The sequence below is a fragment of the Oncorhynchus gorbuscha genome, linkage group LG10, assembly GCF_021184085.1.
Source record: "Oncorhynchus gorbuscha isolate QuinsamMale2020 ecotype Even-year linkage group LG10, OgorEven_v1.0, whole genome shotgun sequence".
Lineage (NCBI taxonomy): Eukaryota > Metazoa > Chordata > Actinopteri > Salmoniformes > Salmonidae > Oncorhynchus > Oncorhynchus gorbuscha.
This window is the reverse complement of record NC_060182.1, coordinates 6,486,791-6,502,908: the sequence shown is the minus strand read 5'-3', so window position 1 is coordinate 6,502,908 and position 16,118 is coordinate 6,486,791. Positions and strand designations below refer to the sequence as shown.

Below are 16,118 nucleotides of genomic sequence, written 5' to 3'. Positions count from 1 at the left end.
AAAGCGTCATGGTGGCACCATCACTACAGTGAAAACGGCTTTGCTTCCAACCCGATCAGGGTCGAATGTTCTGACCCATATTACCGGCACCAAATATGTATCTTCCTGTAGCGAATTTTTAAAAAATAAAAAAAATGTAGAAACCATGTCATGGGCCGTTCTAAATCTACTCGTGTATCGTTAACACATTTAATCGTATCGACAATTTAGGTTTTTATAATAACTGTATATGTCTTTACAGCATTATGTAATAGTTGTAGATGTCCTTCAGAAGTAGATTGAATTCATACAGGCCCAATATAGGCTGAATCTCAATCCATTATAAAACAATATTTTTTTAAAAAGTATTTTCTGGTGCTCCTAAATTTCATGTGGTGCTCCTAAATTTCATGTGGTGCTCCTAAATTTCATGTGGTGCTCCTAAATTTCATGTGGTGCTCCTAAATTTCATGTGGTGCTCCTAAATTTCATGTGGTGCTCCTAAATTTCATGTGGTGCTCCTAAATTTCATGTGGTGCTCCTAAATTTCATGTGGTGCTCCTAAATTTCATGTGGTGCTCCTTACTTTGTCAAGTAGGAAGCACCAGTGTTACTAATTAATAAATGTTAACAAATGTAGAGTCCTGCTCGTCCGTCAGTTGCACCCCCTCTGTCGGGGCAGTGTAAACAGAATTGTTTCATTGAGCCAACACTCTTACAATGTATATACATTTTGAAGACTTGTCTTAAGTTTTTTACTTGAACTGTAGTAAATTGTCGCCGTAGCTTTAAATCCCAGCAGCGGTTTTGTTGTTGTTGCTTGCAGGCAATAAAGAAACTCACCCGGTGAATCATCAATGTTTTCAATGGAAACGTGCTTTTACCTCATATACTGACTTCCATGATATTGATCAAATGAAGCCTGCTTTGTTCTAAGGTCACTTTGATATGCCAGTGTAAGAGTACATACAGTCCCTTTGGAAAGTATTCAGACCCAGAGACTTTTTCCACCTTTTGTTACATTACAGCTTTATTCTAAAATGGATTAAATAAATAAAAATTCCTCAGCAATCAGCAATCATCACACAATACCCCATAATGACATCATAATGCCCCATAATGACATCACAATACCCCATAATGACATCACAACACCTCATAATGAAAAAAGCGAAAACAGGTTTAGACATTTTAGCAAATGTATAAAACATTTAAAACAGAAACACCCTATTTACATACGTATTCAGACACTTGGCTATAAGATTCAAAATTAAGCTCAGGTGCATCCTGCTTCCATTGATCATCCTTGAGATGTTTCTACAACTTGATTGGAGTCCACACACATGTCTATATAAGGTCACACAGTTAACAGTGCATGCTAGAGCAAAAACCAAGCCACAAGGTCGAATAAATTGTCCATAGAGTTCAGAGACAGGATTGTGTCGAGGCACAGATCTGGGGAAGGGTACCAAAAAATGTCTGCAGCATTGAAGGTACCCAAGAATACAGTGACCTCCATCATTCTTAAATGGAAGAAGTTATGAACCATCAAGACTCTTCCTAGAGCTGGCCGCCCGACCAAACTGAACAATCGGGGGAGAAGGGGTTCCCGAGTGGCGCAGCGTTCTAAGGCACTGCATCTCAGTGCAAGAGGCATCACTACAGACCCTGGTTCGAGTCCAGGCTGCATCACATCTGGTTGGGAGTCCCATAGGGCGGCGCACAATTGGCCCAGTGTCGTCTGGGTTTGGCCGGGGTAGGCCATCATTGTCAATAAGAATTTGTTCTTAACTGACTTGCCTAGTTAAATTAAGGTTAAAAAAAATATTTAAAAATTAAATAAGGCTTTCGTCAGGGAGGTGACCAAGAACCCGATGAGTTCTGTCAGAGTGAACCTCTGTGGATATGGGAGAATCTTCCAGAAGGACAACCATTTCTGCAGCACTCCACCAATCAGGCCTTTATGGTAGAGTGGCCAGATGGAAGCCACTCCTCAGTAAAAGGCACATGATAGCCTGCTTGGAGTTTGCCAGGAGGCATCTAAAGGACTCTCAGAGCATGAGAAACAAGATTCTCTGGTCTGATGAAACCAAGATTGAACCTATTTGACCTGAATGCTAAGCGTCACGTCTGGAGGAAACCTGGCACCATCCCTATGGTGGTGGCATCCCTATGCTGTGGGGATGTTTCTCAGCAGCAGGGACTGGGAGACTAGTCAGGATCGAGGCAAAGATGAACAGAGAGATTATTGATGAAAACCTGCTCCAAAGCTCTCAGAACCTCAAACGGATTAAATTGAAGACAGACGGAAGCTCCGAACACCTGTGTGGAATGGAAGAATGGCCGCCAGAAATGTGATGTCACTGAAAAACACTGTCTTCTTCTGCAACTGTGATAAAGCAGGTTAAAACAGTGGGTATTTTGCAGTAAAAAAAAATATTTTGATGTGATATGAAAGTAAAGGGCTTTATGTTTCTAGAATCGTATCACAATTGAGAATGGATTCACATTTAGATGGAGTATTTGGCTGTTTTTGGCTGCCAGAGCCAGTCTACCTCTGAAAATAACATACAAGGTCCTTGAACCTTAAGGAGTAACGGCCTGCCTACATGAACCTTTCAATTAACGTTCTCCTAGCAGCAGAATATTATGCTGGTAGCATCGCGGATTTTTCTTCTCAAAATAAGAGTCCCCCTGCCAGAGCCAGTCTACCTCTGAACCATATTTTCTCTCCAAAACTCTTGAACGTGCCGTCCTTGGCCAGCTCTCCCGCTATCTCTCTCTGAATGACCTTCTTGATCCAAATCAGTCAGGTTTCAAGACTAGTCATTCAACTGAGACTGCTCTCCTCTGTATCACGGAGGCGCTCCGCACTGCTAAAGCTAACTCTCTCTCCTCTGCTCTCATCCTTCTAGATCTATCGGCTGCCTTCGATACTGTGAACCATCAGATCCTCCTCTCCACCCTCTCCGAGTTGGGCATCTCCGGCGCGGCCCACGCTTGGATTGCGTCCTACCTGACAGGTCGCTCCTACCAGGTGGCGTGGCGAGAATCTGTCTCCTCACCACGCGCTCTCACCACTGGTGTCCCCCAGGGCTCTGTTCTAGGCCCTCTCCTATTCTCGCTATACACCAAGTCACTTGGCTCTGTCATAACCTCACATGGTCTCTCCTATCATTGCTATGCAGACGACACACAACTAATCTCCTTTCCCCCTTCTGATGACCAGGTGGCGAATCGCATCTCTGCATGTCTGGCAGACATATCAGTGTGGATGACGGATCACCACCTCAAGCTGAACCTCGGCAAGACGGAGCTGCTCTTCCTCCCGGGGAAGGACTGCCCGTTCCATGATCTCGCCATCACTGTTGACAACTCCATTGTGTCCTCCTCCCAGAGCGCTAAGAACCTTGGCGTGATCCTGGACAACACCCTGTCGTTCTCAACCAACATCAAGGCGGTGGCCCGTTCCTGTAGGTTCATGCTCTACAACATCCGCAGAGTACGACCCTGCCTCACACAGGAAGCGGCGCAGGTCCTAATCCAGGCACTTGTCATCTCCCGTCTGGATTGCTGCAACTCGCTGTTGGCTGGGCTCCCTGCCTGTGCCATTAAACCCCTTCAACTCATCCAGAACGCCGCAGCCCGTCTGGTGTTCAACCTTCCCAAGTTCTCTCACGTCACCCCGCTCCTCCGTTCTCTCCACTGGCTTCCAGTTGAAGCTTCCGCTACAAGACCATGGTGCTTGCCTACGGAGCTGTGAGGGGAACGGCACCTCAGTACCTCCAGGCTCTGATCAGGCCCTACACCCAAACAAGGGCACTGCGTTCATCCACCTCTGGCCTGCTCGCCTCCCTACCACTGAGGAAGTACAGCTCCCGCTCAGCCCAGTCAAAACTGTTCACTGCCCTGGCCCCCCAATGGTGGAACAAACTCCCTCACGACGCCAGGACAGCGGAGTCAATCACCACCTTCCGGAGACACCTGAAACCCCACCTCTTTAAGGAATACCTAGGATAGGATAAGTAATCCCTCTCACCCCCCCCCTTTAAGATTTAGATGCACTATTGTAAAGTGACTGTTCCACTGGATGTCATAAGGTGAATGCACCAATTTGTAAGTCGCTCTGGATAAGAGCGTCTGCTAAATGACTTAAATGTAAATGTAATATTACACTCTTTAACAATGTATGTGCAGACGATTAAAGGGTTTATTTTCTTGTCCGTACACATTAAATTAGCTGACATTACACAGCTAACTCCTAAAAATGGATTCAATTGAGATGATATATTGATTATATTATTATATATTTGGGGGGGGTTGGGGACCCCCAGAGCAAGGCGGGGGGGGGGGGGGGGGTGCACAGGCTTGGTTTGTTAAATAGTTTGTGCTTAATGGCTAGTGGCTACTGTGATATTTACGGTAAATTTGAGCTGCGACCCAAGAACGTCACGTTTCCAAACACAAGAAAAGGCTAAGGCTGTAATATGAATTGGCCACTCCTCAGACTCTCCTTTATCTCTTGTAGTGGGAATAAGGCCATAGATAAAGTACTGATAACTTGTGTGAGCTGATGGGTCTGGGTGTTAGGAGAAGTAAGAATATTTTGTATTACTCCTCAGCTTCCATAAGCAAGCACACACACACACAAAACACGCTGACCCCCCCACTCACAGTGTTGCTGATGACCAGGAGAACGTTGGCGTCTATGGGGTTGTATATGATCTGCATCAGGGGGTTGAAAGGAAGGTCCTGCTGCTCAAAGCTGTTCCCAAAGTCTCTGGAGATAAAAATACGAGATCCCAGGCTGCCAGACACGTCACCTGTCAGGATCACCTGAGAGGAGCAGGACAGGAAAACCAAATTAACTCCTAGAACTATTAGGAACATCGAACAGCTTTTTTTTTGCTACATACGGAGACATCCCATATTATAAGCTTAGAAAAGTAACTAAGCTTTCAGTAAAAGTGTTGCCATTATTTTCCATTATATGCCATGAACATGTAAGCTAGTTCACGGGTTTAAAACACGAAACGAGTCATACCTTCCCAGAGTTCTCTGGTCCGATGGCGATGCCGAACTCTGTCCGGATGAAAGTGTTGTTGATGAGGTTAGTGACATCCTGGAACGACTTCCCGTAGTTCTCACTGAGGAAGCAGAGAAGGAGGTGAGACGGTCAAATAGGACACTTTCTTGTCCACTTTTCTTGTACACTAATATACTTTTAAATATTTAACCAGTTGTCAGCTCAAAAAAATAGCTTTATTCTTACACGGACATTCTTGCGACATAATTGGTGATGAACCGCAACATGAAGAACCCTTACCTTCGATAGAGTTTAGACTGATAGAACCGCAACATGAAGAACCCTTACCTTCGATAGAGTTTAGACTGATAGAACCGCAACATGAAGAACCCTTACCTTCGATAGAGTTTAGACTGACCGAACCGCAACATGAAGAATGGCACCTGGAATGTTGTCAGAGCCAGGATGACCTGTAGAGAACAAGTCCAGTTTAAGGACTAGTATAAACTGTGTGGTTCGATCCCTGAGTGCCGATTGGCTGAAATCCGTAGTATGTAAGACCGTATACCAAGGGTATGACAAAACACGTATTTCTACTAATCTAATTACATTGGTAACCAGTTTATAATAGCAACAAGGTAACTCGGGGGGGGATGGTGGTCTATGGTCAATATACCACGGCTAAGAGCTGTATTGGTCATATATATAATCACACACCCCACGAGCCTTACTGCTTTAGTATTCCATCAATGAGTTTGACATAATGATCATTTAAAATCAGCACATAATTATGACAGAATGGAACATAGTAAACAAACTCACCCCGGTGGCGTCTCCAACCCAGGCCAGTGACACGGACCCGCTCAGGTCATTGAAGGAATACTGAGAAGAAAAAGTGAGATGAATCAGAATATTTGCATTCTGTTTATTGTTGGCTAACTGATATGCATCACATACATACAGTTGACGTCGGAAGTTTACATACACCTTAGTCAAATACATTTAAACTCAGTTTTTCACAATTCCTGACATTTAATCCTAGTAAAAAATTCCTTGTTTTAGGTTAGTTAGGATCACTACTTTATTTTAAACATGTGAAATGTCGGAATAATAGTAGGGAGAATGATTTATTTCAGCTTTTATTTCTTTCATCACATTCCCAGTGGGTCAGAAGTTTACACTCAATTAGTATTTGGTAGCATTGCCTTGACATTATTTAACTTGGGTCAAATGTTTCAGGTAGCCTTCCACAAGCTTCCCAGAATAAGTTGGGTGAATTTTGGCCCATTCCTCCTGACAGAGCTGGTGTAACTGAGTCAGGTTTGTAGGCCTGTAAGCACCCCCACAACATGATGCTGCCACCCACGTGCTTCACAGTTGGGATGGTGTTCTTCAGCTTACAAGCCTCCCCCTTTTTCCTCCAAACATAACAAATGGTCATTATGGCCAAACAGTTCTATTTTTGTTTCATCAGGCCAGAGGAAATTTCTCCAAAAAGTACGATCTTTGTCCCCATGTGCATTTTCAAACCGTAGTCTGGCTTGTTTATGGTGGTTTTGGAGCAGTGGCTTCTTTCTTGCTGAGTGGCCTTTCAGGTTATGTCGATATAGGACTCGTATTACTGTGGATATAGATACTTTTGTACCGGTTTCCTCCAGCATCTTCATACGGTCCTTTACTGTTGTTCTGGGATTGATTTGCACTTTTCACACCAAAGTACATTCATCTCTAGGAGACAGAACGCGTCTCCTTCCTGAGCGGTATGACGGCTGCGTGGTCCCATGGTGTTTTACTTGCGTGTAATACTTGCGTGTTTTACATGGTGTTCATACTTGTTTATACTTTCGTACTATTGTTTGTACAGATGAACATGGTACCTTCAGGCGTTTGGAAATTGCTCCCAAGGATGAACCAGACTTGTGGAGTTCCACAATTTTTTTTCTGAGGTCTTGGCTGATTCCTTTTGATTTTCCCATGATGTCAAGCAAAGAGGTTTGAAGGTAGGCCTTGAAATACATCCACATGTACACCTCTATTGACTCAAATAATGTCAATTAGCCTATCAGAAGCTTCTAAAGCCATGACATCATTTTCTAGAATTTTCCAAGCTGATTAAAGGCAGTCAACTTAGTGTATGTTAACTTCTGATCCACTGGAATTGTGATACAGTGAATTAGAAATGAAATAATCTGTCTGTAAACAATTTTTGGAAAAATGACTTGTGTCATGCACAAATCAGATGTCCTAACCGACATGCCAAAACTATAGTTTGTTAACAAGAAATTTGTGGAGTGGTTGAAAAACAAGATTTTAATGACTCCGACTTCAACTGTAACTAAAAGGAAGCAATCCATCACATTAGTCATGGGGTGTGTAATACAGGAGTGGTTTTTAGGCATACGTGATCTTGAAAATTAACTGCAGAAGATCTAACAACGTAATAAGGATATACACCACATGACCAAAATATCTTGTCTAACTGGAATTTACACTACATGACCAAAAGTATGTGGACACCTGCTCGTCAAACATCTCATTCCAAAATCATGGGCATTAATATGGAGTTGATCCCTCCCCCTTTGCTGCCATAACAGCCTATACTCTTCTGGGAAAGCTTTCCACTAGATGTTGGAACATTGCTGAGGGGATTTGCTTCCATTCAGCTGGAAGAGGTCGGGCACTGATGTTGGACGATTAGGCCTGGCTTTGCAGTCGGTGTTCCAATTTATCCCAAAGGTGTTTGATGGGGTTGAGGGCAGGGCTCTGTGCAGGCCAGTCAAGTGCTTCCACACCGATCTCGACAATACATTTCTGTATGGACCTCGCTTTGTGCACAGGGGCATTGTCATGCTGAAACTGTTGCCACAAATTTGGAAACACTGAATCATCTAGAATGTCTGTTGTAGTGTTAAGATTTCTAGTCACTGGAACTAGGGGGCCCGAACCATGAAAAACAGCCCCAGAACATATTTCCTCCTCCACCAAACTTTACAGTTGACACTATACATTCAGACAGGTAGCGTTCTCCTGGCATCCACCAACCACAGATTCATCTGTCGGACTGCTAGATAGTGAAGCGTGATTCATCACTCCAGAGAACACGTTTCCACTGCTCCAGAGTCCAATGGCCGCTAGCTTTTCACCACTCCAGCCGACACTTGGCATTGCGCATGGTGATCTTAGGCTTGTGTGCAGCTGCTCGGCCATGGAAACCCACTTCATGAAGCTCCTGACTAACAGTTCTTGTGCTGACATTGACTTTACTAACAGAGGCAGTTTGGGACTTGGCTGTGAGTGTTGCAACCGAGGATTCATTTGTACATGTTACACGCTTCAGCAGTTGGCGGTCCAGTTCTGTGAGCTTGTGTGGTCTACCACTTCACGGCTGAGCCGTTGTTGCTCCTAGATGTTTTCACTTCACAAAAACAGCACTTCGAGCTAATCGGGGCAGTTCTAGCAGGGCAGAAATTTTACGAACTGTCTTGTTGGAAAGGTGGCATCTTTCGATGGTGCCACGTATAAAGTTACTGAGCTCTTCAGTACCGGCCGTTCTAATGCCAATGTTTGTCTATGGAGATTGTATGGCTGTGAGTGTGATTTTATACACTTGTCAGCAACAGGTGTGGCTGAAATAGCCGAATCCACTCATTTGAAGGGGTGTCCACACAGTTTTGTATATATAGTGTATTCAAGGAAGATGGTCATTATCATAAAGATACAGGTAAACGCTAAAAAGCTATTTGGGCACTTTATAAAATGTAGATTAGACATAACACACACACACACACACACACACACACACATACACACACACACGGAAGTTATACGCCTAATCTACATTTTATAAAGTGCCCAAATAGCTAAGAAACATAAGTATTATGTATGTTTGTCTGTGTGCACAAGTGAACCTAATTCCCTTTCCCTCCCTACTGCTGTACCATTCGTCTGCCTCTCACTCTCCAGACACCCAAGTGTTACAAAGCATCACATGTAGACACTAGTGTTACAAAGCATCACATGTAGACACTAGAGTGTTACAAAGCGTCACATGTAGACACTAGAGTGTTACAAAGCGTCACATGTAGACACTAGAGTGTTACAAAGCGTCACATGTAGACACTAGAGTGTTACAAAGCGTCACATGTAGACACTAGTGTTACAAAGCATCACATGTAGACACTAGTGTTACAAAGCATCACATGTAGACACTAGAGTGTTACAAAGCATCACATGTAGACACCAGAGTGTTACAAAGCATCACATGTAGACACCAGAGTGTTACAAAGCATCACATGTAGACACCAGAGTGTTACAAAGCATCACATGTAGACACCAGAGTGTTACAAAGCATCACATGTAGACACCAGAGTGTTACAAAGCATCACATGTAGACACCAGAGTGTTACAAAGCATCACATGTAGACACCAGAGTGTTACAAAGCATCACATGTAGACACCAGAGTGTTACAAAGCATCACATGTAGACACCAGTGTTACAAAGCATCACATGTAGACACCAGAGTGTTACAAAGCATCACATGTAGACACCAGAGTGTTACAAAGCATCACATGTAGACACTAGTGTTACAAAGCATCACATGTAGACACTAGTGTTACAAAGCATCACATGTAGACACTAGTGTTACAAAGCATCACATGTAGACACCAGAGTGTTACAAAGCTTCACATGTAGACACCAGAGTGTTACAAAGCATCACATGTAGACACTAGTGTTACAAAGCATCACATGTAGACACCAGAGTGTTACAAAGCATCACATGTAGACACCAGAGTGTTACAAAGCATCACATGTAGACACTAGTGTTACAAAGCCAGACATGTAGACACTAGTGTTACAAAGCCATCACATGTAGACACTAGAGTGTTACAAAGCCACACACCGCTAATCCTTAGCGTGCAGAACCAAACCAGTAGGCCTTGGACCAAAATGTCCTCACAGTAGGAGGCTGCACTATAGTACAACTCGTCCCAACTGTCAATCAACTGCCAAATCCTCTTTAGAAGAAGAGTCAAACATACACGTACTTAACCCAAATTACAAAAATGACATGCTGTTTTCCTTATGACAGCAATCCATGATTTGGTTTACCTGGCACTGCATCTACATGCTTAGGGTTTTAGCAGTTGTGGCATACATCCAATCAAGTCCCGATATTAGCATTTTCTTTTTTCTTTTACCTTTATTTAACCAGGCAAGTCAGTTAAGAACATATTCTTATTTTCAATGACGGCCTGGGAACAGTGGGTTAACTGCCTGTTCAGGGGCAGAACGACAGATTTGTACCTTGTCAGCTCGGGGGTTTGAACTCACAACCTTCCGGTTACTAGTCCAACACTCTAATCACTAGGCTACGCTGCCGCCCTTTCTCCAAAAAGGATCTACAATTGATTGTTAAGCTCAACAAAGTCACTTATAGATTATTTGAAAATGATGCGTGAAAACAAATGCTAATATAAATTGAAATAGGATTTTGTGCCACAACTTCTAAAACGTTAAGCATGTGGAAACAGTACCAGGGAAATTAAACCAAAAGCATGGAGTTCTGACCGGAGCTGTTGGTTCTGCTAGCTAGCTAGAATAAGATACTTAAACTCTTAATCTCATCAAGCGGTTACTCTACTCTTTCACTATGTGGACATTCGTAGGATTAGGCCCAGGCCACATCCGGGCAGTACCATCTATAAACGAGACCTGGGTTCAAATAGTATTTGAAATCATTTCAAATACTTCCATCTGTGCTTGATTGAGATTGCCTGCTGCAAAGGAACCAATAGACCAATCCCAAAAGTACACCTGGCACTCCAGGCAAACTCTCAGAGTATTTAATAGATTTGAAATATTTCAAATAGTATGTAAACCCAGGTCTACTATAAACTGCAGTGGGAACTATGCTGTAAGCTACCCAAACAGGAGTATGTTGGACCTATGGAGGACATTTAGGTTGAGCCTCTTGGAATTCTGCCTTCAATCTTTAGGGTTCTTCCAAAATAGGACTCTATTCACTATAAAATGTCACTACTTTTGACCAGGGCTCATAGGAGAAAGTGTGGCATTTGGGATACACGTTTAGTCCCTAGATTACACATAATCCTGCCTTTGGCTTCAAGGTCTGGCTGGGACAGAGAAACTATGCAAAGTATATCGCTTTGGAATGGCGTTAGATCTGAAACTATGTCAATCATTATCAGTGCATGACTCTAAGAAGACCTGTGACAACACAATACCGTACGTACAAGAGTGAATCCATTTATTATGTTTTGGGAAGCCCATAATGACTAAGTGGTCATTGTTTGTCCTATTCACGGTTGGTTCAGAGATGTACAAGTTGTAGCCAAGGACTGACTATAAAGCTGATTGTTCATTGTCAGAGGTTAACTAGGGTGCAGGAGGTGGTGTCCCTACTCTTTCCACCTCAGGGCCTGGTGTTACCACTTCTGAATCATGTCAAGCTTTCTTATGTAGCCAACGTGCCATAACACATTCATATGTAGGAGGAAGGTATCATTTGGAAGAAAGTGCATCGTCATAAGTTCCTACTAAAACGTTTATACTAAATGTAAATTTGTTTTCACTTGCTTAGAAGGTAATGAAGGACGACGGTAAGGACGATCAAGACCAGGACACACACACATTCTTATCGGGAACTACCAACTAAATCAACGAGGTATCTGTGAGTAAAGCGGTTTTGTTATTAGAATAGTCCACAGACGTATTGGGTAAGATGTTGTTAAAAAAATACAAATTGGTTTTACTCTATCCTGTGTTAACACAGCCAGATAATAATATAGCCTTGTTTCAAGGACATCTGGTAATCTGAAATTAGACTGTGCTTTAAGGAAGAGCTAGCTAGCTACAGGGTGTTTGAGGACAACATCATTAAGAAAGGCAGTCAGCAGCTTGTTCATGATGTACAGTGCATTCGGAAAATATTCAGACCACTTTACTTTTCCCACAGGGGGGGCAGGGTAGCCTAGTGGTTAGAGCATTGGACTAGTAACCGAAAGGTTGCAAGTTCGAATCCCCGAGCTGACAAGGTACAAATCTGTCGCTCTGCCCCTGAACAGGCAGTTAACCCACTGTTCCTAAGCAGTCATTGAAAATAAGAATTTGTCCTTAACTGACTTGCCTGGGTAAATACAGGTAAAATAAAAACGGTTACAGCCTGATTCTAAAAATGTATTACAATCTACACACAATACCCCATAATGACAAACCAAAAACTGCTTTTTAGACATGAGAAAACTGAAATATCACATTTACATAAATTTTCAGACCCTTTACTCAGTACTTTGTTGAAGCACCTTTTGGCAGCAATGAAATGACACTACAGGTATGAAGCAAGCTTGGCACCCGTATTTGGAGAGTTTCTCCCGTTCTTCTCTGCGGATCCTCTCAAACTCTGTCAGATTGGATGGGGAGCGTTGCTGCACTGCTATTTTTCAGGTCTCTCCAGAGATGGTCGATCGGGTTCAGGTCCGAGCTCTGGCTGGGCCACTGAAGGACATTCAAAGACTTGTCCCGAAGCCATTCCTAAGTTGTCTTGGCGTGTGCGTGCTTAGGGTCGTTGTTCTGTTGGAAGGTGAATCTTTGCCCCAGTCTGAGGTCATGAGCGCTCTGGAGCATGTTTTCGTCAAGGATCGCTCTGTACTTTGTTTCGTTTAGCTTTGCCTTCATCCTGACTAGTCTCCCAGTCCCTGACGCTGAAATATATCCCCACAACATGATGCTGCCACCACCCTGCTTCACCGTAGACATGGTGCCAGGTTTCCTCCAGACGTGACGCTTGGCATTCAGGCCAAAGAGTTCAATCTTGGTTTCATCAGACTAGAGAATCTTGTTTCGCATGGTCTGAGAGTCTTCAGGTGCCTTTTGGCAAACTCTAAGTGGGCTGTCATGTGCCTTTTACTGAGTGGCTTCCATCTAGCCACTCTACCGTAAAGGCTTGATTGGTGGAGTGCTACAGACATGGTTGTCCTTCTGGAAGGTTCTCCCATCTTCACAGAGGAACTCTAGAGCTCTGTCAAGAGTGACCATCGGGTCCTTCTCCCCTGGGTTGCTCAGTTTGGCCGGGAGGCCAGCTTTAGGTAGTCTTGGTGGTTCCAAACTTCTTTCACTTTTTTTTGGTACCCTTCCCCAGATCTGTGCCTTGACAGGTGTGTGCCTTTCCAAATCAAGTCCAATAAATTGAAGTTACCATATACGGACTCCAATCAAGTTGTAGAAACATCTCAAGGCTGATCAATGGATAGTCAAAAACCTATGAATATGGGCCTACTCCCAATTGTCATCAGTTCTGCCATGTAGCCTATTGTAAATGTCAGATGTGCTCTCAGAAGCAGAAACAGTTGCCTGTGACCATATTTAGCTACACTCACCCTTTCCCTATATGCCTATTACCATTCTTGAAAAGCATTTTACCATCCAGACACACTGAGTCAGAACATGATAACAAGGTAGCCTGAACTACAGGTTTTGCATGTGTGAATTTGATAAGCTAAATGCCTAACAACTAAACTCACACCCGATGACACCAGTACTTTCTTGACAATATCCTCCATAGACTACACAGGATATGAAATACCCTCCATAGACTACACAGGATATGAAATACCCTCCATAGACTACACAGGATATGAAATACCCTCCATAGACTACACAGGAAATGAAATACCCTCCATAGACTACACAGGATATGAAATACCCTCCATAGACTACACAGGATATGAAATACCCTCCATAGACTACACAGGATATGAAATACCCTCCATAGACTACACAGGATATGAAATACCCTCCATAGACTACACATGATATGAAATACCCTCCATAGACTACACAGGATATGAAATACCCTCCATAGACTACACAGGATATGAAATACCCTCCATAGACTACACAGGATATGAAATACCCTCCATAGACTACACAGGATATGAAATACCCTCCATAGACTACACAGGATATGAAATACCCTCCATAGACTACACAGGATATTTGACTATCTATTCTAGAGTTGGGCAGAAAATGAAAACAAGCTAGCAGACCACGTAATTTGTAGTATTAAGTACACCACCATCATTCCATGAATTACCTAACTATGAAACGTACACTGGGTTACAACTATTGTCTATAGCTTACATAGATAAAGAATACATCCTTATTGAAAAAATAATGCCAGTTCAAGCCATGTGGAAAAACAAGGTAGCTAAACAAGGCCTAGTATGAAGTAGAGCAGCATCATTCCTATGGGGAAATATAGGTCAGACTCATTACCATTAGACAGGGAACAGTTGAGAGACCGGACTAACTGGAGACGCATATTAGTACATGTTTACACTAGACTGGAGAATGGCCTCCATGCAGTACGGCACTGGGCGGGATATAACATTTAAATTAATTGCTCTTTTGTATTTCTATACTGTATTAGAGCTGTAGAACAGAAGACAAACTGTATGCTAAACTCACATAAGATTAAACGTGACGTGATTTACAGATACCCTAAAAACAATTAGCTACAGAGATGCTAAATTGAAGATTATAACCCATAGTCCTGCAGTGATACGGGGTTGAAGTAATCTTTAACTCCAGTAGCCTACTTGTGTCAATCATATATGCTGTCGGAAAAAGATCCGTAAGTAAACGGAGGGGGTGTACGCGTTACACTTGTCAACGAAGCATGTGACAAATAAACATTTATCTTGATTTGTATTTATTATGAATCCTCATTAGCCCTTACGAAAAAAAATATCGCAGTCAGAGTGCAGTATAACTGCAGTATGCTGCAAATGCGTCCAAGATACTACATTCAAGTGCAGTTACTGCACTTTTACGGCAGTTTCAAAACGGCAATATTTCTTTAGGGGGGGGGGGGGGGGGGGTAAGGGCTGGCTTGACGATGGTTCAGTGAGTCAAACATGAATACATTGATCTCGTTCACATGTCGTAGCATTAACACAAGAAGTGTTTTACACAACTGGAAAATATATATGCTATTTGGTTAGTTGCATGGCAAACCGCAGCAGATCAGTTGCACTGTTAAAACCCACGTCATTTGAGAAGGGAGCAGTCATGTCATTATGAGGATAATTGTCGAGGTAAAGTGTCACCTGAATAGCATTAACCTATTATGTGGGTGAGTGTAACCTAACCGGACCTGCGGGGTTAACTTACGGTTTGGGTGTTGTTAGTCAACTTGGTGTCGAATCCCTGGAGACGGTTACAGTCTCCTTGATCCGCACTTCTTCTGCTCCTAATGTGGTCGGATGATTCAGAATCAAACGGATCTAAATCTGGTGATCTCTTTTCGATATTCAAACTGGGATCTTTCACAAATTCATACTGGCCGCTGTTATATAGTCCTTCTTTAAAATCATAAGATGACGTCAAATGCTGGAATATAAAAAGAATAACACAGTGCGCCAGAACTCCCATATTCACTGTTGGCCAAAAACACGACTATTATTGTACGATATATTTTTGTTATTCTAGTAATCCTGACGAGAAATCGTGGGACGCTCCGGTTCGAACACGGCCGCCGATGACATCAACACAAACAGTAGTCCTGACAGCGAGTGGTAGCCTACTTCGGGCTTTGTATGCTCTGCATGGGTCATAGACTATTTGAGGCGGTGCGCTCCAGTCTCCAGGGCGCTTAGTTTTACGTCCCGATGCGCGGAAAAAATGTCGGAAGTCCCCAGCTAACAACAAATCAGACGCACTAATGTGCCGAGATACATTAGGTCCAATTGTCCACCGTGCAACTCCTTGTCCAAAAATTATACAATGTAACGGTGCATGAAATTGTGTCTATGGGATGGATATTATACACCTTTGCAGATAGCCCGCTGTGATTGGATTTTACTGTGTCTGACACTGAAAATGAGTCTTCTGATTGGTTAAGACCCCATTCGCACTCCCTATCACACAACTTTCTGATAGCTGGCAAAGCCTTGTCAAGCTTGGTTGAGGGCACTACAGCTATTCTATAGAGACAAAGATTATGGATATACCGATAGAGAGAAATAATAATGGCGTATTTTTGTAGGCACTAACTTCACAATGGTTCGTTGGACAAAGCCTATGGGGAAATGA

At 43.0% G+C, this 16,118-nt stretch overlaps 1 protein-coding gene across 2 annotated transcripts in view; it reads right to left on the bottom strand.

Annotated features, from left to right (window-relative positions):
* LOC124045475 (sortilin-like) overlaps positions 1 to 15,848 on the bottom strand; it is a 40,682-nt gene extending 24,834 nt beyond the window's left edge. For both annotated transcript variants that reach the window (XM_046364785.1, XM_046364786.1), the window contains exons 1-5: positions 15,198 to 15,848; positions 5,828 to 5,887; positions 5,402 to 5,475; positions 5,024 to 5,126; positions 4,654 to 4,815 (exon numbers count right to left, since the gene is read on the bottom strand). In XM_046364785.1, coding sequence (XP_046220741.1) covers positions 4,654 to 4,815; positions 5,024 to 5,126; positions 5,402 to 5,475; positions 5,828 to 5,887; positions 15,198 to 15,458 — 660 coding nt within the window. In that variant the 5' untranslated portion in view covers positions 15,459 to 15,848. The remainder of the gene's footprint in view (positions 1 to 4,653; positions 4,816 to 5,023; positions 5,127 to 5,401; positions 5,476 to 5,827; positions 5,888 to 15,197) is intronic.
* Between the last annotated feature and the right edge of the window lie 270 nt (positions 15,849 to 16,118).